General features: G+C 38.7%; 1 protein-coding gene across 3 annotated transcripts in view; it reads left to right on the top strand.

Annotated features, from left to right (window-relative positions):
* Positions 1-14266: 14266 nt before the first annotated feature.
* Positions 14267-25981, top strand: part of DCAF10 (DDB1 and CUL4 associated factor 10) — a 44082-nt gene continuing 32367 nt past the window's right edge. For all 3 annotated transcript variants that reach the window (XR_010022174.1, XM_063082046.1, XM_063082045.1), the window contains exon 1: positions 14267-14864. Coding sequence is in view for 2 of the 3 variants with exons in the window: in XM_063082046.1 (XP_062938116.1) it covers positions 14320-14864 (545 nt within the window). In the remaining variant the exon portion in view is untranslated. The remainder of the gene's footprint in view (positions 14865-25981) is intronic.

Raw genomic sequence — 25981 nt, 5'->3', positions numbered from 1 at the left:
TAGCCATTGTCTTGGCGGTGGAGGTGGGGATGGCAGCCTGGTCATGTGGATTAGGGGACCAAATGACCTATCCATTTTTTATAGAGACTTTGAACTAGTCCACCTGCGTTCAGCCCTTTCTTTCTACAGTCTCTGTATGCCCAAGGGTGGAGCCTGCTGGGGGTTCTGTAGGGCAAATGGCTCACCTATCTTCAGAAATCTACCTGCAGTTTAAGTGATAACTGTCTCCTCTTTACTAGTTGCCACTTTCCAGTCCACTGTCTATCTTATAAACATTTGTTGAGAACTTTTGTCTGCTCTTGTCTCCTCTTCTGTTCTTATTGTCATGTGAGTTTATACCTTTTTAAAAACTCTATTACTGTCATTTAACTGTATGACCAGTCCATTACTGATGAGCCATTTGTCTTTTTATTAATGGAAAGCAGAAAGTCTGCTGGTGACTGCATTTGTTGTTGAATAAGCTGAGAAAGCCAAACTAGAATCTTGTTCTGTACACCTGGGTCAAACTAGTCATTACTTGGTTGTCAGAGTCTTAAAACAATTAAGGCATGGAACTCATGGATCTCAAGTTTTTAAGAGGTTAACTCTTCTTCCATGCTGTGAAACCTTCCCCAAATCTCACTCTAAAACCACATGTTATTTTACCCCTCTGAATACCTGCAGCATTTTAAAAAGTTTTATTGAGATATAATTTACATACCATGAATTTTATCCATTTTCAGTATACAATTCAATGATTTTTAGTAAATTTATGGGTTATGCATCCATCACCAAAGTCTAGTTTAGCACATTTCTGTCACTGTAAAAAGATCTCTCATGCCCATTTGCAATCAATTGCTATTCTACCCAATCCTCACTCAACCCCTGATCTAATTTCTGTCTCTAGTCTGCCTTTTCTGGACATTTCATATAGATGGAATGGAACAATATGTAGTTTTTTGGTCTGGCTTCCTTCACTTAGAATGATGTTTTTGAAGCTCATCCGTGTTTGTAGCATGTATTAGTAGTTCATTCCTTTTTAATTTGGAATGATATTCTATTGTATGGATACACGACATTTTGTACATTCATTCAGCAGTTAATGGACATTTGGTTTCTTTTAGACTATTATAAATAATGGTGTGAACATCTGTAGACAGATCTTTGCATGGACATGTGTTCATTTCTTTTGGATAGGTACATAGCAGTGGAGTTGCTGGGTTGTATGATAAATTTATATTTAACTTCTTAAGAAACTGCCACTTTTCTAAAGTGATTGCACCATTTCACATTTCTTTGAAGGTCCAGTTTTTCTCCACATCCTCATCTACACTTGTGATTGTCTGTCTTTTTAATTAAAGCCTTTCTAATGGGTGTGAAGTATAATCTCATTGTGGTTTTAATTTGTATTGCCCTAATAACTAATAATGTTGAACAGCTTTTCACGTGCTTAATGGCAATTTGGTTTTTGTGGGTTTTTTTGTGGCTGGCCGGTAGACTTGATGGCCATTTGTATATACTTTTTGGTGAAATGTCTATTCAAATCTTTTGCCCATTTTTTAGTTGGGTAGCTTGTCTTCTTATTGAGTTATAAGAGTTATTTATATATTCTGGAGATAAATTCTTTATCAGATATATGATTTGCAAGTATTTTCTCCTAGTCTGTAACTTGTCTTTTCCTTTTCATAGATGTCTATTGAAGCATGTTTTTAATTCTGATGACATTGAGTTAACCAAGTTTTTCTTTTATGTATTGTTTTGGACTGTAAAGACTGGCAGCAGAACCCAGTCCTATGTTTTAGAATCATGAAATATCTGATTTTTTTTTTTTTTACAAAACAGAAAAGTTTTTTTTTTTTTTTCTAAAAGATGACTGGTAAGGGGATCTTAACCCTTGACTTGGTGTTGTCAGCACCACACTCACCCAGTGAGCTAACCAGCCATCCCTATATGGGATCCGAACCCGGGGCCTTGGTGTTATCAGCACCACACTCTCCCAAGTGAGCCACAGGCCGGCCCCAACAGAAAAGTTTTAAACTATAGTTCACCAAATAACAACTGTCATTTATACACTCACATAATAATGTCAGGTACTGTACCCATGTTCATACTTCAAGTGCTTTTGTCAGTTGACTTTTAGTGATTGTAAGCTAACAGCTTACAGGGTTTTTTGTTTGTTTATCCCATAGGTTTTTTAAAGATATATTTTTAAGTATGGTTTTTAATTTTTTTCTTATGAATGATTTCAAACACATAAAAGTTGACAGACTAGTATAATGAACCTCCATGTAGCCAAAATACAGCCCCAATAGCCACCAATCCTGCCACATCTATACCCACGGGAATAATAATTAAGTCAACAGTGAATAATCAGGAGATTTTACTTGAAAATATCAGTTTCTGATGAGCTAGTCCAGAACCCCCAGTATGAGTTCAAAGATTGGCAAGAGTAATGTCAGCTTCAGGTTGGTTTTACTTCAGTTTACTACCAAACCAGCAAACAAGCAGGGCAGAGTGTACACAGCATCAAGGCTACATCTGGTCCTTGGTCCACCACTCCCCCCGCACCCCCATCCTCAGCAATGATGTCTGAAATCCAGTGATGACTCTGACAGTTGGAAGAATCTAGTAAAATACTCAGACAAATGGGCTTGGTGCCCTGGAAGGTGGAGGAGTGGCTGTGTCTTTTCTCAAAGATCTACTCAAAGTCACACAAGGCACCTCCTTCCTGGGCAAGGTACGCTGTCCTAGGTCCTATTTCTTACTGCATCGCTGGGCTGACAGCAGGCCTCATTTTGAACTTCCACATTCAGATTCTCTTGAAAAATATGAAGTTGTGGCAATGCTGAGCTTGCATTCCCTCATGGAAGCTAAGCTGTGACTGCCCCCAGTGGAGGGAGATATAGTAGTGATACCTAATTAAAGGTTTAGAGGCAATGCCTGCAAAGCTCCTACCAATAAGCCTAGTGAAGTACTTACTCAATAAATGAAAATTATTCTTTTTAATAGTATTACAGTTATTCAAAGGCTCAGAATTAAAATGTTAAAAAGTGTTTGGGGGTAGGAGGACCAGACCTGGGGGTAGGAGGACCAGACCTGGCTTGCATTTAGGGATTTAGAAAAACTACAGTTGAGTTGCCATCCTCAGCAATGACCTTGTATATACAGCATAGCACATGGTTATGTGTATGGACTCTGGAACTAGATTGCCTGGATTCGAATCCTGATTCTACCACTTGCAGACTCTGTGACTTCTCTGTGCCTGTGTTTTCTCATCTCTAAAATGGAGACAATAGCAGTGCCAACTTAATTTGAGTTTTGAGTTAATATATGTAAAGCAGCCTAGAATAATATTAGGCACATACTAAGAATTATATGCATGTTTACTTTTTATTTATTTATAAGCTTATATGATAGTATGCACATCACTCCTTGAGTACATTGTTTTCTTTGGGTTACACAAGTCTCCCTAGTTGAAAGAAGATATTTGCATTCTTGGTTGTCATTCTGGTACTTCTTGTCAATGTACGAGCCCTGTTTCAGATAGCATAAAACCAACTAATCATCTCACATGGAAACTGAAATTGAGTGTTCATTCTACCTTAAGGGACCTCTGCCGCATGGCCCCTGGAACTCTGCCAAGAACAAGCCTCAGCTGGTCTTAGTCCTGTCTCTTTTTATCTATCTGCATCTCCTCCTGCCACCAACTTTCTTTTCCAACCTCTACCCCGAATCTTTTCTCTCCCTCATAGCTGCTGCTTTTTCATTTCTCTCTCACTTCTTTGGTGTGCTTATGATCCATCATGACTCTAGTAACCTTGTCCCACCTCATGACTTTTTAGCTCCAACCGTCATTGCTAACTGCCTTACTTCTGGTTTCCCAACTCAGATCCCCAAGAGTATGAATATGGATGAGCAGAACTTTTTAGCCTGGAAGCCTCATGGACCAGTGGCTTGTCTGTGGCCTGGTTACCTAGATAGCTGCCCCACCCTGGCTAGTGGGTAGGACAAGCTGAGGTAACAGAGCTACAACATTTCACAGTCTAGACCTTCCCCTTCAGTGGATGTTCTGCTGGCACAGAGATGAAGTGTCAGGTGTGAATTTCAGGCAGGTAGGCTGCTATAGTAGATAGGATCCATTGAGGGTTGTCCAGAGAAACAGAACCAATAGAAGATTAGATAGATCAATAGATAAATATAGACATAGATATAGGAAGACATTTCTTATGGGAACTGGCTCATGCAATGATGGAGAAGTTCCACAGTCTTCAGTCTTCAAGATAGAGAATGAGGAAAGGTGATGGTATAGTTCAGTTTGATTCTGAAGGCCTGAGAAGCAGGGGAGCCAATGGTGTAACTCCCAGTCCAAAGCCAAAGGCCTGAGAACTGAGGATGAGGACCGCAGGTATAAGTCCCCAGGTCTGAAGCCCTGAGAAAGAGGAACTTCAATGTTGAGGGTGGGAGAATATGGATGTCCCAATTTAAGAAGAGAGAGAATTTGTCCTTCCTATGCCTTTTTGTTCTATTTGGGTCCTCAATGGATAGGATGATGTCTGCCTACATTAGTGAGGGTGATCTTTACTTAGTTTTCTGATTCAGATGCTAATCTATTCTGAAAACATATTAACAGATAAACCCAGAAATAATGTTTTAACAGCTTTCTGGGCATCTTTTAGACCAGTCAACGCAAGTTGACACATAAAAGAAACCATCACAGAAGGTGTGAGGAGCTGTCTAGATCTTTACTGTGCGTCTAGCATTTAAACATCTAAACATGTAAGCAAATGTCAATTGATAAATCCATAGTGTACCCCAATATATCTTTTTTCCTTTTTCCCCAATATACCTTAATCATACCCTCATTTTAAACCCGTAACATTTCATTTATCTAATAAGTATCTATACAGAATTTACTATATGCAAGGCTCTGTTTTAAGAGCTTTACATGTATTAACTCATTAAATCTTCCTAACAGCTCTGAGTTTGGCATTATTATTATCCATACTTTACAGATGAAGAAACTGAAGGACAGAGAAGTAACCTGCCTTGGGTCACACAGTGGGTTAGCAGCAGAGTCAGGATATGTCTGGCTTCAGACAGCCCTATGTTCCACTATCTTTCACAGCCTCTGGTTACCTGACCAGACTGAGCTTTGTAGAAAAGCATAATCTGGATTTTCTTGCACCCCTCTTCCAACTTTGTATGGTAAAAGGCATGAAGGGGCTGCCCATTCAGATATTTATTTTTTTCTCACTCTTCATTTAGAATATTGTAGTTTGTTACCTTTTTTGGTCAGTTTTTTTAAGAGACAGGACTATATGGTGGGAAGAACATAGACTCTGGAGTCAGTTCTGAATTTGAATCTCGACTCAAACATATATCTCTGTGTGCTTAACCTTTCTGATCCTTTGTTTTCATATCTGTAAAATGCAGGATTGCTAGGAATATTAGAGAGTGTATTTAAAAAACCTGCTACGTACTAGGTGCTCATCATATAATAGTTGTTATCATTGTTGTTGGCAGAGGATGATAGAATCCTGGCAATCACTTGGTAGACTTAAATTGGCTACAGAAAGGCTTCACAGCCATGAAGAACACCAGGAGGTTTTATTGCTATTAGATGGTATCTGAGCTGGACTTTCACAAATATAAATTACTTGGGCCACCATATCCCCTTCCTTCATCAGATATTGCTAATTGATTACAGCATTGTTTTTGTTGAGCCCATGATCCACTTTCATGGTTGCTCAAAGCAGAGACTTCTAATCAGTGAGAATTGGCCCAGGAGATGGAACCTGTTTGCAATTTTTCCTATAAGCCCAGATATACAGACTAGCTATCTAAGCCATTCCTTCAGTAGCCCATTCAAATCTGTCTTTGTTTCCTTTAAGTCTCTACTTCACCTTGTGGCAAATAGGTTTTGGAAAAAGTTGTCTGTTGTGATCCTTAATTTGCACCTTTAGGAGACTAAGAAGGAACAGAAGTCCAAACCCATTAGCTGTTACCCCATTCCCTGCAAGAAGGACCTGCCTTTTGACATTGTAGAGCTTATGGAGGAGTTAGAAAAGGAGGAGTGACTCACTTGGTGCAGGGAGTCACAGCCAGTGTAGACCTTTGTTGGCCTGAGTAGAACCCTGGTCACTGGTTTTCCCAATTTGTTCAAGTTCCCCACTGTGGATGAACCTTTCCTTTGGGGGCCAGTTATATCCCAATCCCATACTTTTTCCCTTTTATCTTAGGCACAGCCTCTTGGATTCTGGGACTTTATCACTCAGTTCTCTGCCCACTTGTGACTGAGGCGTGCCGTGTAGTTCTATTTAGCACTACAAGGTGTGGAAACATAACTATTGAGAATATGCACTAGCTGCATAAACAAGTGTGACAGCTACTTTGCTCTTTCCTGTAAAAATTACTTTTATAAATTATATGTTGATTCAGTATAATCCTCTCAGATTAAAAAAAGAATAAATGTTGAAAAATTAGATAAATTAAATAAAATTTAAAAATTAACTGTACAACTCTTCCTCTTTTTCTATTCTTTTAAAAATGTTCGGTAAGAAAGGAATTATTTATTCTACAGAAATTTGTAGAGCTTGCCTAAATAAACCATATGGATCTGAAAAATAAAGTATTTTCACTTCAAGAGTTAAAAATAATAATAATAAAAGTCTGATTCTAACATATAAAGTCAACCACTATTAGGATTTAGATGTGTTATTTTCTTCCCTATTTTCTTTGTATAAATATGGATGTAAAAATTTTTATAATGAGATCATGTTATCATGAATGTGTTTCTAGGTCAAAACATCACTATTTTTAGTGGCTGCATGATATAGCATTGTATAATAGATACTGTAATTTATTTCAGCAATCTCCAAATCTTGGACAAATTTTTGTATATATATCTTTATTCATATAAGTATATTTTTATATTTGTACATATATCTTTTTGTACATTCCTGAATTATTTCCTGATGGTAGTTTTTAAAGTTGGTGATCCATACTGCCAAATTATAAGACCTTACCTTAAACATAGACATTTGCTCTAAACCTTTGTTTTTCGAACTTGGTAGTAAAATTTTGTGGATTTTTTTTCAAACAAAATATTGTATGGAAATCCACTGTATAAAAATGGTAAAAACCTGGCTGTCTAGGGGGAAAGGTTTGGAGCTCTAAGCCTCTCTCTCAGTACCACCCTCACCTGTCCACAACTCTCTACTTCCCTATTCCCTTCCCAAACTCTGCCCCTAGCTAATAGAAATGGTATTTTATACTATGTCTTCTAGACCAGTAATGAGCCTTTATCATCTGTTACCAGTTTGGGTGCTTTCAGCTACAGGTTGTACAGAAAATCCAATCCAGCTGACATAACAGTGACAATTCAATGTCTTATATAACAGCAGGTCCAGAAGTAGGGTGTTCCTGGATTGTTTGATTCAGTGGCTTAGTGATATCACTGAGGATCAGATTCCTTCCATTTTGGCTCTGTCTTCCTCAGTGTCACGACTCTATGCCCAGATTTATAACCTCATGGTCGTCAGATGGCTATAGCCACAGCAAACATTACATCCTTGCACAAGTCCTAGGAGGGGTGAGGAGGGCACACCCTTTCCTCATATTCCTTTTGGAAAGAGAGGAAAGTTCCCAGCTGATTTCTCCTCATTTCTCATTAGCCAGAATGGTGTAACATGCCCATTCAGCCAGCCATTGACAAGTGGAATGGAATCACCATGATTGGTTTAGACCAATCAGGATTCACCCACTAGAGTTGGAGAAGGGTTTATTAACCTTCCCTGAAGCCCATGGCAACTTCATATCTGAAGAACATCTAAATTCTGTTGTCAAGGGAGGAAGGAAGAAATGGCTGCTGCTGCGTAGCAGCCAACAGTTGTCTGCCATAGCATCCCATTAGAAAATATACTGAAACTCAACGTCAAAATCCCAAGGCTGCTCTTTACTTTTGGTATGGCCTTCAGCCAGTCACTCAAGTGCTCTGGGCCTCAGTTTCCTTATCTGTAATTGGGGATAATAGTACCTGCCTTACCTACCTTACAGGGTTGTACAGAGGGACAAATGAGATTGGATGTAGGAAAGAACTTCACAAAATACTTCACTAATATCAAGGCTTGTTTTTTTGTTTTTGTTTTTTTAGTTTTCAATGCAATTTGTTTTTATTTTTATTATTTTATAAATAGTTTTTCTGTTAATTTTATTGATCTTTTTCACCGAAGGATTATTTAATTTTTTAATATATATGTATTTTTATTGGTTATGAATATTCATAAGATACAAAGCTTATTCTCACCCCCCGTGCCCATGGTATGGGGGCCAGATTCATACTGGCTGCACCAACCTCCCTCCCCCTCCCTTCTTCCCCCACTCCACTTTGTAGTCCATAGAATGTTTTCTCTCTTTGCAAGTCCAATGCACTACTGTGGTCTTTCTTTCCTTCCTTCTTTCTCTCTTAGCTCCCATATATGAGTGAGTACATGTGGCATTTATCCCTCTGTGCTTTGCTTATTTCACTCAACATAAGTTTCTCCAGGCTCATCCACGTTGTTGCAAATGGGAGTATTTCTTTCTTTTTTATGGCAGAGTAGTATTCCATGGTGTACAGTTTCCTTAGCCAATCATCCATCTATGGACATTTAGGTTGGTTCCATGTCTTGGCAATTACTAATTTAATTATTAGAAATAATGAGCATCACCAATCTTCTCTGCAAAAGTAGGACCTAAATTCTAAGAAGTGTCATTTGGTTTAATTATAATTTTCACTCTCTAAATTTCATAAGATGATTTACCAAAAAGACACCATACTGGCCTTTAGAAGTAACACTTATAATACCCTAAAAGGTGAAGGTATGTGCAGGAAGGCTGTGATCTTTCTAAGATTGCATCTGGCATTCAGCAGACAATATGGGGAGTGCCTGGTCAGTTTGCCCAGTTTGCCCAGTCTGCTCTGGTAGTTTTTCTTCTATGTGACCCTGTCTTTTTCCTTCCTTACAGACAGGATTTTTACCAAATGTATTTAAAATGTTGTCTTACTGGCCATTGGAATTCAGAGCCTTTCTTGCTTATTTCAACGCTATCTGGAACAAAGAAACAGGTAAATGGAAAAACAATGCCAAATTATTCTTGGGTGAGGCCCAGATGCCTGCTTGCTAGTGTTCCTCCCTACGTAGTCTCAGATTGTCCTTCCCATGTAGTCTGAGGTTGCTGTGGGGTTAGGGAGAAGCTCAGCTTCTGTGACATATGGATTCTGAGTCTGAGGTCTGAATACAACTTTATGGTTAAAGGTACAGAATTGAAATAAATTAGGTAATAACTGGCTCATCTTTCTTATTTCGGACTTAAAAGCCCTTCATGATTCCCTACAAGCCCTGAATAAAGCTTATGGACTTTAACGGGCAATCATGGACGTATTGCTTAGGATTCAGGTTAAGCTGCAAGTATGCAGAGCCAAAAATACACTGGCTTAAATAAGACTTTCTCTCTCTCTCCCCTGCCCCCACAAGTGAGCTGCTAAGATCTGATGTGTTGTTTACCGTCTGGGATTGCCCTTCCCTGCAAGCTCATGCTGGCTTGCCCTTGCTTACCAGCAGAAAGAGAAAGAAGGGGCAGTGGTGGGCACATACCCTTCCCTTTAAGGACATGACATGGAAATTACACACACAGTTTCCATTTACATTCCATTTGCTAGAACTTCATCTCGCTGTCACACTAGCTATGAGAGAAGCTGTGTGGCTATGTGGCTAAGATTAAGGGATTCTATTACTAAAAGAAGGAGAGAGCAGGACTGGGAGACAGCCAGTAGTCTGTCACACCGGCTCTCCATGGCCTGACACCAGTCTACCTTCCCAGCCTCATCTCCCCGACTCCCCACTTTATGTTCTGTCTGAGTCATGGGCTACATGACCCTAGGGGCTACATTGTATTCCCCAGAGATTCAGGTTTCATACCTCCCCTGTTTAACTTTGCTCACACTTTGCTATGCCCCTGGTATGGCTTTTCTCCCATCCATGCCTGAGGTTAGAAAGTCTCTTCTCTTCTTGTTCCTCCTCTTTTAAAAATGTTAGCCCAGCACCTGATGGGCCTCAGAAAATATTTCTTGAATTTAGTCATTCATTCAACACATTTTCTGAACAATCACTATATGCCAGGTATTCCTCTGGGGATATAGTGATGAACAAGTCAGAAAAACATCTGGGCTTTCAAACATACTCTAGAGAGGAGAAAAAAGACAATGAGCAAGTAAACAAAATAAAAGAACAAGTTGATTTCAGAAAGTATTAAGTATTACGAAGAAAATAAAATAGGTAGTTGATAGAAAGAGACTATGAATAAATGTGCAGTAGCAAGGGACCGGAAATGAATGTGTAAGTAAATGGATGAGTAGGTGGGTGGGCAACTTGGGGTGGGAGAACAGAAACATCTATCCTCTGTGTTTATTTCTGTGGTTGAGTTTCATCAGTCTCCCCGTTCCCCAACCTTCCCTTCTGCCCAGAACATCCCCCTTTGCCCTGCTGAGAGCCTCCTGACTAGTCACCTGACCCTTTCTCATCCAGGATCAGTCTCATAGGTATTGGCCTCCCTAGTGGCTATAGAGTGTGTTGTCACACCATGGTTTGCTGAACCATTCTACAATTTTTAGGTTTTAGTGGTTTCCAGTATTTTGCTTCAGCAAGGGTAATGATTATTATATAGTCTTTGGAATCTAGTGTCTTGGATTTAGATCCGAGGTCTGCCGCACTCTAGCTGTGTGACCTTGGGGAAGTCATTTCACCTCTCTGAGCTTCAGTTTCTTTGTGAATGAAATGAGTATGATAAAAAAAATACTACTGCCTAGGATTTTTATTTATTTATTTATTTTAAAAATTTATGATTTTTTTTTATATTCTAAGATGTTGTTATCGAGCAGTTGGGGAGAGGGGGAGAGGGAAAGAGGCAGGGAAATAGGGTGGGAAGAGGAAGATGGAGGGAGGGAATGGTCAAGGCCCGTGGCACCCCTTTCATTCTGGCAGGGGAGATCAGGGGGCTTCCAGCAGAGACTTGGTGGTCATAGCTGGGCTGAGTTGTGGATGCAGGTAGAGGGGGGGCTGAGGCCTTCATCCCCCCTGCCTAGGAGTTTTATGAGAATTAAATGAGATAATGAATGAGAAGCATTGTGCACATTCTTTAGCACACAGTAGTTGCTAAATGTCAGCCATTAATTTTGCAAATATTGGGTCTTGTTTCGGATTAACTGGGGGCAAAAGGATAGTTTTGAGCTCCACTTTTCTCATATGAAAAGGTTGGGCTTTTGGGTCCTTGGGTACTAAGAGTGTTTGAGTCTTGTGTCTGAGATTTTTGAAGCCATGGGTGTTAAGAGGAGAAAGTTTTTATAGCCAGAGCGAACAAAAAGGACTTTTTGGTAGAAGTGGTGCTGAGCCAGGCTTCCAGGTTTGCATTCCACTGGACTTGACCAAGATACTTATCTGGAAAGTTTATTTTGGCCTTACTTTGCCCCTTTATTCTAACCTTGGTTTTTTTTTCATTAATGCCAATTTCATGAGATTCTGCTTCTGACTGTGTGTTTTCTTGCAGGTCTTTGTGAACTGGGGAAAGTCTGACCTCCCTGTTTGGGAAAAGGCAAGGCTGGAGTTTGCACTTGCTCTTTCCTGAGATGGTGACATAAAACTACCATTTCAAAAAGCCTGAGTGAGGTGTATGGCTTCAATCGAGAAGATGCCTGGGACAGAGCTGCCACTTCAGCTTTTTTTTGCCATGTCCAACCCACCTTGCTCATTTTGTCAATCTTGTTCCCAACAAAGAATTCTTTTTTTTACTTCTTGTTTTTGAAGTGTCAAACCAACAAAGAATTCAATTTGCTGGGCAGAACCAGTGATATTAAAGACATCAAGAGTGAGCTTGCTGCTCCCAAAGTATGAAAGTCTCACAGGAAAGGCCAGTGTTTATCATTTCAATCATGTTGCACTATATGACATCAGTTGAGAAGCAATTGTTTAAAAAAAATCTAGTCAGTTGGCAGAGAACAAAGTAAATCTGCCCTCTGCCTGCTTGATAAGAAATAGATCCAAAGTTTGTGGATATCCAGGGACATATGATACTTGGGCCTAAGGGACACATTTCAGGAAACTTGCTGATTGTCCACATTTGCTGGGATCCAGAAGAACTATCGGGGGAGTTCAGAGGATGCTTTAGGCATTTCTGGTGAACTCATAGCTAACTGAATTTCAGCAATTGAAGTTGAAAATTTTTTAGCTTTCAAAAATGATGTTACATAGAAGTTGGTCTGTGTAGACTGATTTGAAATCAATTCATTAAGATGGTTGTATTTAAAGGCTGTTAAAGGCAATGGGTAAACAGGAACAAAAACAGTTAAAGTTTAATTCTATCTTTATTGCCTTCTCAGTTAATTAACCACCAGTGACTTTCTTTACTGACAGTTGTAAAATCATGGTAATTTCAACAGAATTTTAGTCCTTATGTAATTTATTCTTATTTTGGGATTTAGTAAAAACTATTTGCAATAAGTGAGCACTCACATGTTAAGTGGGAACATTTAGAAAAAAACTGTCATTACTAAATGACTTATTCCATGTGTTACAACTACCACTGCCTTAAGTTTGTGGCTATCTTAACTTTTCAAGGATCATTCTTATTATCTGACCCAATAGAGTCACATGTAAACCTAAAAAATGTGTTTGCTCCCATTTGGTTTCTCTAGATTCTCTAAATTGTCGGTGAACAGTTCTTAATCAGCTTTAAAGCTATAGTATGTTAATTATGAATTGCCTGAACTGTGAAATCTGATTATTTTGAGCCAGCACAAACTCTTATTGCAGAGCTTGTATTTGTTTGTTGAAACTGGACCTCAACTAGCTTGCAATACGTAACCTTTTAAAATTGATTTTGATTTTTCTTACTTAAAGTGGTAATAATAACATTGATAAATGTATCATGATCAAGGTTTTTCAGACCATAAAATTTTAGCCATTGGCCATAACTTGAGGTGTGAAGGGGCAGGGAGTCAAGCAGAGGGCCTCTACTTCTGTTGCAGCCATTAGTTGTGTGTTCTTAAGGGAAACTGTTTGTTAATCATAAAACAGACCTCCACCCCTTCTTCTCTGTTGGGGGAACACAGGGGATATCTCCAGAAGAATGACTGACTTGGTCTTCTAACTCAGCACGACTGCTTCTTGCCCTTTTCTCACTCAGCCTATGGATGAGAAGAGCTGAATAACAACTAACCTTCTTGTTGGGAGGACTTGCTGAATGTCCAGCCTCTGAATCACATTTACTTCCCCAAGAGATCCTTCAGATCTGTCCTCACAGGAGAGATCTTCCTCCAGATTTATCCCGAGTCACCAAATGTGAGTTTTCTACAACACAGCTCTTGATCAAGCCCTAAAGGAGTTGTAGGTTTTTATATCTACCTCTCCTTTACCTCAAGCTCTCCGTTATTGAGGGCTCTGCTTCTTTCTGCAAAAAAAGAAAGAAGTTCCTGTAACCCTTTTCTGCAAAAATGTACTACGTATTTATCCTCCACAGCAGTGTTGAAAGCATCACATCTGTGGTGGCCTCCACGCCCTACCTGGCGCAGGTAAGCTGGACCGACCCTGGGCTCTGATGCTTGTGAGGTTGATTTGACTCAGGTCCCCAGCTCCCCTCAGTTACTCCTGGCTGGATACGCGCTTCCTCCTGCAGAGAGGAAGGCTTTGGCCATGACAAAGACTTGACCTACTGGGCAGTAGCTGGGAGTTGGCAGATATTCAAGGCACCAGTATGCCCCTTTATGGGATTGTACAAACCTGGCACTGTACAGACTAGGGACTTTTAGTGCAAAAGTTTTTAACCTGAGTTAGGTTTCCAGGCTGAGTAGACAGTATGCCATGCCCACTTACTATGTGTGACCGGCACATAAATACGATAATTTCTTCCCCTTGCTGATAATCTCAGTATAAAGTGGGGACAATAGCACATAATCGTACCCAACCTCCTACGACTGACTGGTCAGGACGGTCATCCCCAGGCACACAGCCAGCGGCCACTGACAACCACAGACCGACTCTCAGCCGGCGGTGCCCAGTGCTAATTCTGCCTCTTATGGTCTCGCACATACAGATAGTTGCTCCCAACCACCGTTCCCCGGGGCTGCAGCACCCCAGCCGCGCTGTGTCCCCGCTTTCCCGGTCCCCGGCGGATGGCGGCTGCGGGGAGGCGCGGGTTTCCCAGCCGGCGGGGTTAGGCCGCAGCACGCCGGAAGTGGCGGCTGGAGCGGGAGTGCCGAGGTGTCGGTCGGCTGGGCAGCAGCCCTAGCAGGGGGCGGGGGCGTTGGTCATGTTTCCCTTCGGGCCCCATAGCCCTGGAGGGGAAGGGGCAGCCGGGGCTGAGGAGCCGACGACCCGCAGGGGACAGGCGGCAACTGTTGGGCCGCCCTCTCCCCCGTCCCCCACGCCACAGCCCAGGGCTGATGCAGCCCCTCCCCCGCCGGCCGCCCGGAACCCTCGCCGACCCGGCGCCCCCTCGCTGCCCCCGGCCGCGCGCGTCGGAGAGCTCGGGCCGCCTGGAGCTCCGAAGTCCTCGGCTGCCTCCGCCCAGGGAGAGCCGTCACCGCCCTCCTCCCCGCGCCGGCGGCCCGGCCAGGACTGCAGGGCCGGAAGTCGGGGCCGGTATGGCCTCAGCGGGGGCCTGGGCGGCCCTGGCGCCAGGCTGTTCGGGTGGCTGAGAGAGCGCAGCCTGGGCCGCGGGCTGTTCGTGGACCCGGTGCGGGACAATTTCCGCACCATGACTAACCTTTATGGTTCCATCCACCCCGCGGACTCAGTGTACCTCAGCACCCGCACCCACGGTGCAGTCTTCAACCTCGAGTACTCGCCGGACGGGTAAGCGCGGCCCCCCTGGAGGGCGGGTACCCGCCTCCGCCCAGCTCTGCTACCCGTGGACGGCCGCCCAGGGCTCGCTAACTAGCTCGGGCCGGAGTTTTCGAGTCTGGTTGGGTACGCTGGCCTTCATGCCCTCTGGCACTTTCTGAAGCGCACTGTCGCTGCTGGAGCCCCTATCCCGGCCCTTTGAAGTAGGAAAGCCCGGGCCAAATTTGCTCACTTTCAGGACTTGGAGGCTCTGTGAAGGAGACATGCCTAACGCCACACATTAAGTCTATAAGAGCCAGCCCCAAACTAGGGCTTTCTCGTATACAGTAGGTGCTCAGTAAATACATTTTGAACAAATGCCCATTTCCCCCTCTGTCATCCTAGCCTTGCGTTTTTCTCAGCTTATAAACTTGTGTCAGGGGTCGGGGACCTGCGGGTTCCCTGTACCTTGTACCTGAACTTGCCATGAGAGAACAAGTGTGTGTTCCTTTGCTCAAGGAAGTTACTAAGACACTGCTGGGAGGCATCTCTCAAGATTTAGGCCATTTGTGAAGTTCCCAATTTAGACTACATGCTTCTGTTAAGGGTATCCAGCCTTTTTCTAGGCTGGTTAATATTTCATATTTGGCCTTGGTTTACTTTGGGCTATGGGGAATTTTCAAAATAACATATATATTTAAAACTTTGTCTTGTGAGTACGGAAGTTTAACAGCAATCAAAGGAAAAAATTTGAACCCAGTTCCACCATGAGATGACATCATTAATACAATTCTTACCCCATCAAGGCCTCTGGGTTGCTAGTTATTTGCTTCATTCATTCATTCCTTCATTCAGCAAATATTTGTTGAGCACTTGCTGTGTTCCAAATGCAGGGGTAACAGTGGTGAGCAAAACCAGCTAATGGCACTGCTTTCATTGAGCTTGGTATCTATCAGTTCAACTAGATATTAGATAACCATACTAAATAATGCATAATGTATATTTACGAATTCAGAGAAAGGCTCGAAGGAACCTATTTTATACTAGGGTGTTTCCCTGAGGAAGTGACACTTGAACCAATATCAGAAAAATGAATAGGAGATAAATTAGTCAAGATAGGATTGGGAGGGCTGGATGGTCAGCTCAGTTAGAGTGCCCTGTTAAAACACCAAGGTCAAGGGTTCAGATCCCTGTACTGGCCAGCCACCAAAAGCAAAAACAATGGGGGAAAAAAAAGAGGGTTGGGGAGGTGATAGAAGTATTTCAGATGGAGACTGGTATGTCAGAGGATCTATGAAAGGAGAGGGGCAGCGTGTCATGTTAGAGAAGCTGAGAAATGATAGGTTAACGAAGCAAAAAATGTTACCAAAGAAAGACCTACCATATGCTAAGGAAGGGGCAAAAGAACAGAATCACGAATCACTGTGAGCACATAGGTCCTATTCCATTTCACTGATGCAAATACTTTTTCCTAATCCTACTTGGTGCTGGGATCTATGGAGTTTCTCCTTACAGCAGTTGAGTGGAGCTTGTAGCAAAGGATGTATGCTCGAGTAAGGCAGAATATTGGTGAGAAGATAAATTATTTTGCTGAAGTTTATTCATGGAACATCCTCTTCTCCCTCTAACAAAGCCCTATTCCTAAAGCTCCTCCAAAATACCAAGAGTCTGTTCTTCATAAACATTCAGTTCCTCTTTTCTCCATATCTTGGCCCCTCTTCTCCCAGCCTCCTCCCTGTAGTTTCAGGACTTCGGAAGTAGCAGTTACTATTCTTTGGAGGTGGGATTTCAGATATAGGGTAGGAAGAATAGAATGAGTTATAAAAAAGGAATTCGAATTGCCAGGGCCATTAGAATGAGGGATATATTACTCATTGTTCTTGACTGAATCTGGGCTGCATTTTCCCATAGAACTTTTTTTGTAAAAGGTGGTTAGATACTCTGGTATTTAAAACAAAAAAATTTAATACTTTTTAATTATACAGTTAATATATGCTCATTGTGGAAAACCTGGCAATAAATGAGCAAAAAAAGAAGCTAAACGTCACTTATGATCCCAGAGACTGAATGGATATCCAAGGACATTTTTTCTTTGTGTATGTTTATATTAATATAAACATGGAATTATACTGGTTTGTAGATTGCTTTTTTCCTTACAGTATATTTTGAACTATATGTTAATAAACATATTTCTACAACATTATTTAAAAATTTTCATTAGTTTAAATCAAACCTCTGTGAACAGATATTTTAGATTTATGTCCTTAGGATAAATTCCTATAATGAGTCAGAAGTTAGGAAAATTTTTGATACCTATTGTTAAATTGCCAACTGTGAAGGTCATACCAATTTTCATTCCTATCAGATACACATGGACACACATGAAAGTGCTTGTCTGCTCATAGCCTTGCCATCACTGCATATTGCCATTTTTCATCTTTGTTAGGGTGATGAGTGAAAGTAGTTCAAGGTCTTAATTTTTAGGTATTCTTAACTTCACATAACCAGTTACAAGGACTTCTCAATACAGAGGAGGGGTGACCTAGAATCGAATAATTAAAGTTATGAATTTAATAGAGACCAGACTAGAATGAATTTAGCACTAAAAAACAAATGAAAAGATATATGGACTAGAATGTTATTTCCAAAGAATTCCAAAAGTATTTTAAGTAATAGCAGCATTATCAGAATAAGTGCATCACCTCCTAAGATGACATTTCGAGAAAGTAAATTTGATAATGTTAATAGATTAGATAATAGTATGTGGGGCCTTCTCAAGCTATTCTTTATGAAAACACATTAGGCACAGCTATAGAGAGAATTAGTATATTGGAAAATAGAAGTGAAGAAATTATCCAGAATGCAGACCAGAGAAACACAGACTGAATACACGAAGGAGGTTTAGCAACATGGAGCATAGAAAGAAAAAGCATACCATATATTTTGTCAGAGTTCCTGAAGAATATGAAATAGATGGGGGAATAAAATGATTTTAAGAGATAATAGCCGAGAACTTTCCAGAATTGAAGAAAGTCACCAAGCCATGAATTAAGAAGCCAAACAAACCCAAGTGGGAATCCTCCCTAAACGTATTATAGTGAAACTAGGACATCAAATATAAAGTCTTAAAAGATAGAGAAAAGAGACCTTCAAAGAAGTAACTATGAGAGTGATAACCAATTGGTCATCAGTAATAGTATAAATCAAGAGACAGTGGTAATTATTTTTAAAATGCTGGAAAAGTCCTCAATCTAGATGTTCATACCCAGCAAAGATGGGTTCTTTGTCCTTGTCAAAAACAAAGATGAAATAAAAACATATTCAGACAAAGCTGAGTGAGTTTGCCAGCAGACAACTCAACTCCTTTATTAAGGAATTCTAAATTTAGAGAGAAGTGTTTTCAGTTGGAAGGTCTGAGATGCTAGAAGGAATGAAGAACAAAGAAAGTGGTAAATATATATGTAAAACTAAATCCGATAAAGCCTTTTGGGGCTAACAAAGATATAACTAAAATAAAGACAATAATAACATATAAGTTATGAGGGGATGTTCTAAGTTTATGTTTTTTTGAGGAGAATTATATATAATAATAATATATATAATTATATTAACTTTGTAATAGCTTTATAATATTAACTTTTTTATATTAACTTTAGGCTTTAATAAGTATACATATTAAAGACAAAGAATATATAATTTCCAGACTAGTAGAGGAAAAAATATGGAATGAGAAAAAAATTCCAAAAGAAGCAAAAACAGTAAAGAAAAGAAATAAAGATAAAATAAATAAAATGCACAAAGGATAGCTGAAAATAAATCCAAATATAACTAGTTATAATATATATAAAGGTACTAAATATTCTTATTAAAAGATAAAGATTGTTAGATTACAGGGAAAAAAGTAAAAGGATAGAGAAAGGTATGTCAGATGCTTTCTAAATAAAAGAAAGCTGGTGAACTATATTAGTATCAGAATAAAATAGGCTTTAAGGCAAAAAGAAAAAATTACTAGAGATAGAAAGTCACTTCATAATGATAAAAGCTCAGTTCATCTGGAAGCGCGAATAGGCATTTGCCTGTGGATTTAACATATCAGATTTTTTTTTTTTTTTTTTTTTTTTGGCAGCTGGCTGGCATGGGGATCTGAACGCTTGACCTTGGTGTTACAAGGCTGTGCTCTGACCAGATGATCTAACCAGCCAGCCCTGCCTATGGATTTGAAAGTGTCTGAACTTGAATGTGTCTTCTAGATTTAAGATATAGACATCAGCGTTTGGCAACTTTAAGAATAAAACTTCAAAGCTAGTTTATCGTCATAGGGGAAGATTTTAATACACATCTTAGTGCATTTCAGTTAATTAGGCAGACACAAACATAAGAATGATACCCAAGATATGAGCAATACCACTTAAAATCTTTCTCTAAAGGACATGTATAAAATACTACTTTCAGGTCTCATATTTTGCTGGCACACATTGATTCAGTTGTACCAATTGTTAAAATATTGGTATATGTCCATAGTGGTTGAATAGTTACTGCCCCAAGCCTGTAAACTGTCATTCTAATGCTTCAGCACCTTCCTTGGGACTTCCCTGAGTAATCCACTGTATATAAGCTAAAGTGGCACAGCAAGAGGCTGTCAGCAAACATCTCACTGGAGAACTATATAGGCTGTCATCAATTCTAATTGCTCCTCACTCATGCCTGGCACACCTATAGACAAGTGCCCGGTGACCATCTGGCTTGCCTGAAGGCAGAGCTGCCTTCCTCTCTCTGGCATTCTCCCCATTACTCTCAAATGGTCACTTGTGGGAACTGCAGCCTCTGGGGAGATCCAGAAAGATGAAGAGAGCAGTCAGATGAGAGTAGTACTACCGCAGGCATCCTCTAAACATATTAACTCTCTTGGCACAGTGCACTGCTATGGTAGGATAGAATCCATGGCAGATGAATGAGACCTTTGGGGATGGTTTATGTATGAATAACTCCTAGGATGTAGATACCTGATTTTATCATTCCTGATGAACTTCATCATTATTTAGTGGGATAGGTCTGTCAAAACCCACTGAATACTTTCCCATCACGGGCATTAATAACACTAATTTTATTAATGAAAATGACCCCAAATAAATCTTTTTTTCTGTACCAGGCATATTTAGTTGGGGGAAATGAGAAGCAGGAAAGTCATTAAACACAGAGGATTTGTACCCTGGCTTATGGTCTTATTTTTTAATTTTAATTAATTAATTTATTTATTTATTTTGGAGGCTGGCTGGTATGGGAATCTGAACCTGTGACCTTGGTGTTTGTTATAAGGCTGCGCTCTAGGTTTATGCTTTTAACGTTTGTACTACATTACCTCTCTGGGCTGAGGGATTAGGTTTGATATAATTAAATATGATAAATTATTTTTGTGATTTATTTATTAATACAATTAAACACATAGTGAATATATAAAAGTAGCAGTGAGCATTGTAAGGGCTAAAAAAAGTTTAATATACTTACTTAAGCAAAAGCTGAAAAGAGGATTCATCTCCGTGAACAATTCTGTTGATGTTAGGAGTGATTTTTTATTTATTAAGACTATGGGTTACTTAATGACTGTCAGTTTAATGTGGAAATTCTTGGAGGGGCTTTATCCAATTTCCTATGTCAGTTCATTTCTCAGACAAGGCCATCTGGGTCAAATGAAAGATTATGGCTATAATTTCCAAAAATTAATAAATGCTAGGAAATTATTAGACTAATTTGGTGAACAATTTGAGCTACAACTAATATGACTTGGTAAGCATTTTTATAATCTATATGACTTAGTTTATTTAGAAAATGTTTTAAAATTTTATTCATATGTTAATTTATATTACCATTAAGTGTTTAACTTTTTTGAATATCACACTTAATTACACGTAACAGCTGCCTTGTGCTTGTTTTTTTAAAACACACTAGAGACATTTACAAAATTTTCACTTACAAGGTGACAAATTTCAAAAGATTGGTATACAGTTTCCCACCACAATGTGATCTCTAGAAGTGAATAACAAAAAGATAACTAGAAAAATCCCCTGTGTTTTAAAGAAACATGTACATCATGAGTCAAAGAAGAAATGATAAAGGAAATTAGAAATATTTAGAACTAAATGGTAATGAAAGCAGCACATGTCTCAAAACTTGTGGGATAGAAGTAAAACAGTACTTAGTAGGAAAATTACAGTCTTTAAATTAGTAAACTGGAAAGGAAGACAAGGTAAGTTAATGAGATAAGTATCCATCTCAAGAAAGAGAATAACAAAGTTATCTGCAAGTAATAATAAAGTAAATTTGAAGAAAGCAGAAGGAAATACAATAAAAAAATGTAGAAATTAGTGAAATAAAAATTCGATAGATGGGCCGACCCTGTGGCTCACTCGGGAGAGTGCGGCGCTGGGAGCGCTGAGGCTGCGGGTTCGGATCCTACATAGGGATGGCCGGTGCGCTCACTGGCTGAGCGTGGTGCGGACGACACCAAGCCAAGGGTTCCGATCCCCTTACCGGTCACAAAAAAAAAAAAAAAAAAAAAAAATTCAATAGAAATACTCAACAGGGAGAAAAGTTTGTCTATGTAAAGACTTATAAAAATGAAAAACATTCATAATATGGATAAAAGAATACACAAACAATACACAGAGTAAAAAGGGGGACATAAGTTCAGATGCAAGAGGTACAGATTGTGGGCCGACCCCGTGCTCACTTGGGAGAGTGTGGTGCTAGGAGCGCAGTGGTGCTAGGAGCGCAGTGGCGCTTCCGCGGCGGGTTCAGATCCTGTATGGGGATGGCTGGTGCGCTCACTGCTGAGCACGGTGCAGGCAACACCAAGCCAAGGGTTACGATCCCCTTACCGGTCACAAAAATAAATAAATAAATAAAAAATAAAAAAATAAAGAGGTACAGATTGTAGCTTTCCCAAAGTAGCAGATGAGGTGGTTTGGACCAACCCTTCAACTGAGAATTAGAAAAACTAGAGAAAATATTAAATATTTAACATAAGATATAAAAAGCTTATGTTTGAGGGGTTTGGAGAAATATCAGGGCAGTGAAGAAATTGCAGGGTCGAAATCTGTACAAGATGGAAGCCAAAGATGTGAGCCCAGCATTTGAGGTCACTTTTCTCTGAGAGGCATCTGTCAATTCCAAAAGCAGCAGTGAAGAGACTGAATTGAGTTTCTAATGGACTCATTGGGTGGGGTGGATTGGTTGGCAAGAATTATAATGTAGGATCTGACAAGGAGGCGGCTTTGGGGTGAAACTCCAAAAGGATACACCCTAGGACTAAGGGTGATTCAGGAATAGATGGTCATCATAGGGACTAATAGCCAGCTTCAAATCATCTCATTCCCTATGTAGATTAAGAAAAGATCTCAGATTTTAGGCACTTCTAATCTTGCCTCTTTGCCATAATTAAATGTGAATCTTCTCTAGAAGAAGATAATATCATCCAATGCTTTAAATTATCTCTATAACTTTTTATGTACTGTGACGGTCACTCAATAAAGAGTAAAAAGGCATGCAAGGAGATTAGTTGTCTGAAAAACCAGGAGAATCAACACATAATAGGAATAGATCCACAAGAGTTTCCAACATTAAAACTATATTTAACGTGTTAAAGGAATTAAAAGACAAGATGGAGAAATTTAGCAGAGAACTGGAAGCTATAAAGAAAATAACCAGATGGAAACTAGATCTGGAAAATACACTAATTGATAATAATAACTCACTGGATTATTTCACAACAGACTAGACACAGCTGAAGGATTTGTGAGTTTGAGAATAGGTCAGAAAAAAATATACAGACTAAAGCTCAGATTCACTAAGATGGTACACAGAAATTAGATATATAACATAAGACATAGTAAAAAAGTCTAATAGAGGGCCGTGGCTCACTTGGGAAAGTGTGGTGCTGATAACACTAAGGCCATGGGTTCGGGTCCCTATATAGGGATGGCTGGTTAGCTCACTTGGGAGAGAGTGGTGCTGGCAACACCAAGTCAAGGGTTAAGATCCCCTTACTGGTCATCTTAAAAAAAAAAAAAAAAAGTCTAATAGAAATGTAAATGGGGTTTCAGAAGGAAGTGGGAAAGAGAATAGAGATGAAGTAATATTTGAAGAGATAATGGCTAATAATTTTAAAAATTGGCAAAAGACATCATAGATTCATAGATTCAACAATGGCCATAAATTGCAAGCAAGAGAAAGACAAAACCAAACTCAGGTACAAGAGTAAAGCTGCTAAAAACAAAACAAAACATATAAATACACATAAAGAGAAAATCTTTAAAAAAAGAAAAAAAAAAAATCTTAAAAGCAGCTACAGGAAAGAGATGGATTACTTTCAAAGGAAGCACAAAAGGAAAGCTAAGTTTATAACAAGCAGTTGAAGTCATGAGGCAATAGAGGCTATCTTCAAAGTGCTGAAAGAAAACAATTGCCTACCTAGTATTTTATACCCAAATTCATCAAGAATTAAAGACAAAGACATTTTCAGACATAAATATTGAGAGAATTCACCACCAGAACTAAAGTAATTTTTTAGGGGGAAGGAAAATTATCTTAGATGGAGGATCAGAGGTGCAGGAAGGAATGAAAAGAACAGAAAAAGTAAATATGCATATAAATCAATATGAATATTATAATACAATAAGAATTTTATTGGATCAAGAGATTTATATATATATATTTAAAGTATACTTAAAAAATTAAGTATTAGACAAGATGGGCTAAGGGGAGATGGTTTTTGTACCATCCAGGAAGTGACAGAAGTAATAATTTGTACTTCACTTTGGAAAGTTGATGCATGTAGTAAGCTCTTTAGGTATCCACTAAAAGAATAATAAAAGAATGTATATTTTACATAGTAAGTAATATAGGGGCAGGTATGAATAGTAAAAATACATTTTAAAAGCAAGAAAGGAAATGAAAAGGGACACAGGACAAATGGAAAGCAAATTTTAAGACAATTTAAATTAGTAATTACGTTAAATATAAATCAATTAAGATGAACATTGTCAGATCAGATTTTTTAAAAACTGCTTACAGAAAACTTAGCTGATATGTAAGGATACAGAAAGTTTTAAAGTGAAAAGATGTCAAGGCATACCATTGCTAGCATTAACTAAATGAAAATTGGTGTGCTTTGTTAATATCAGACAACACAAAAAGCAAATCTCATACAATTTCCAAGGATTCAGATTGAGCAGAGTGCAGTTAAACTAGAAATAAATGTCTGGAAAATCTCCTTATGTTTGGAAATACCCTTTAAAATAACCTGTGGGTCAAAGAAGAAATCACAGTATGTTATAAAATATTTGAAACTGAATGATGAAAACACTGTATATCAAAATTTTTGCATTGTAGCTCAAGCCATGTATAAAGAATCTGTGGCACAAAATGCATATATTAGAAAAGAAGAAAGGCTGAAAGTCAGTAAGCTACCTAAAGATTCATCTCAAGAAGTTTGAAACAGAATAGCAAATTATATCCAAAGAAGGTATAAAAAAAAAAAGGAATAAAGATGAGTACAATTTAACCACTTTATGAAACTATTTGTCACTATCTTCTAAATAATCAAACTCATACCCTATAATTCAATTTTACTCCTAGCATATATTCAACAGAAATGTCTACAAAAGTGTGTTGCAGGACATGTACAAGAATTTAAAGCAACTTTATCTATAATTAGAAGGAACACAAAGTCCACCAACAGTAGAATGTATAAATAAATTATAATGTGTTTGTACAGTGGAATAAGACTCAGTAACGAGAACGCAGAGCTTGTAGCAACCACATGGATGAATCTCACAAAACATAATATTGTGTAAAACAAGCCAGCCATGAAAGAATTCATACTCTATTCTTGTATTAAAAGTTTTCAACTTATGATGTTAGTATAAATGCTGAAAATTTTTTACACAATTAACATAGAAAAACAGCTTAGCAAAGTTGAAGTAGAAAAGAACCTTCTTAATCCAATAATAGGAATCAACCAAAAAAAAAAAATTCCCCCAAACAAAAAACCAACCTACAGCAAACATTGTACTTAGTGGTGAAATGTTGAATGTATTCTTGAAGATCAGGAACAAGACAAGAGTGCCTGCTATTAACATTTCTATTCAACATTGTTCTGAAAGTCCTAGCCAGTGTAGCAAAGAAAAACAGATGGAAAAAAGTATTAAAAAAGAACAAGGGAATTATTTGTAGATGATGATATGATTGTTGACAAAGAAAACCTAAAATACTCTACAGATAAAGTATTAAAATACCAAGATTGATGGATAATCATTATTTAAACATCAGTTACACTTCTGCACACCAGCAATAACAAAGCAAAATTTAAAAGAAAGAATTAACGAAAATAACCAAAAAATTTCAAGTTCTCAGGAATAAGCCTAACAAAAGATAGGCATGACCCATATGGAGAAAACTGTAAAAGTTTATTGAGAGAATTACAGGAGATTTAAATAGACAGAGATATACCATGTTCATGGATTGGAAGACTCCATATTGTAAAGATGTCAATTCTATCCAAACTTTTCTGTAGATTTAGTACAATCTCCATTAAACTTTGCAGCTGGATTTTGTATGTGTGTGTATGTACATAGTTTGATAAGTTTATTCTAAATATATAAGGGTGGTCAAAGGTCCAAGAACAGCTAAGCTACTCTTGCTGAGAAAATTTTGAATATGTGGGAAAGTATGCATATTATTGTATGAAATGACTCAATATTGTATGATATAAATTCTATACCAATTAATCTGTAAAGTCAGTGCATCCCAGTAAAAATCACAACAAGATTTTTTAGTAGGACCTGACATGATATATATGAAATTCATTTGAAGATAAAGCATGGTATTAACCAAAAAGAAAATATTTATAAAGCAATGGGGAGGTCTTGCTTTGCCACATAGCAGATATACTGTAAATCTTACAGAAATTAAAACAGTGTGGTGTTACATAGAATATAATGTAGAATCCCAAAACAAAATTTGTATGTGATGGCATTATAAACCAATGAGAAAAAGGTAGGCTTTGATATTGGGACAGATGTTAATTTGAATAATTTTACTCCTGACGATCCACTAGCATAAAAATCCTTCAGATATTATTAAATTTTGAAGTT

The sequence above is a fragment of the Cynocephalus volans genome, chromosome 17 (assembly GCF_027409185.1).
Source record: "Cynocephalus volans isolate mCynVol1 chromosome 17, mCynVol1.pri, whole genome shotgun sequence".
Lineage (NCBI taxonomy): Eukaryota > Metazoa > Chordata > Mammalia > Dermoptera > Cynocephalidae > Cynocephalus > Cynocephalus volans.
The sequence above is the reverse complement of the archived record's forward strand: the minus strand, read 5'-3'. Positions and strand labels throughout refer to the sequence as shown.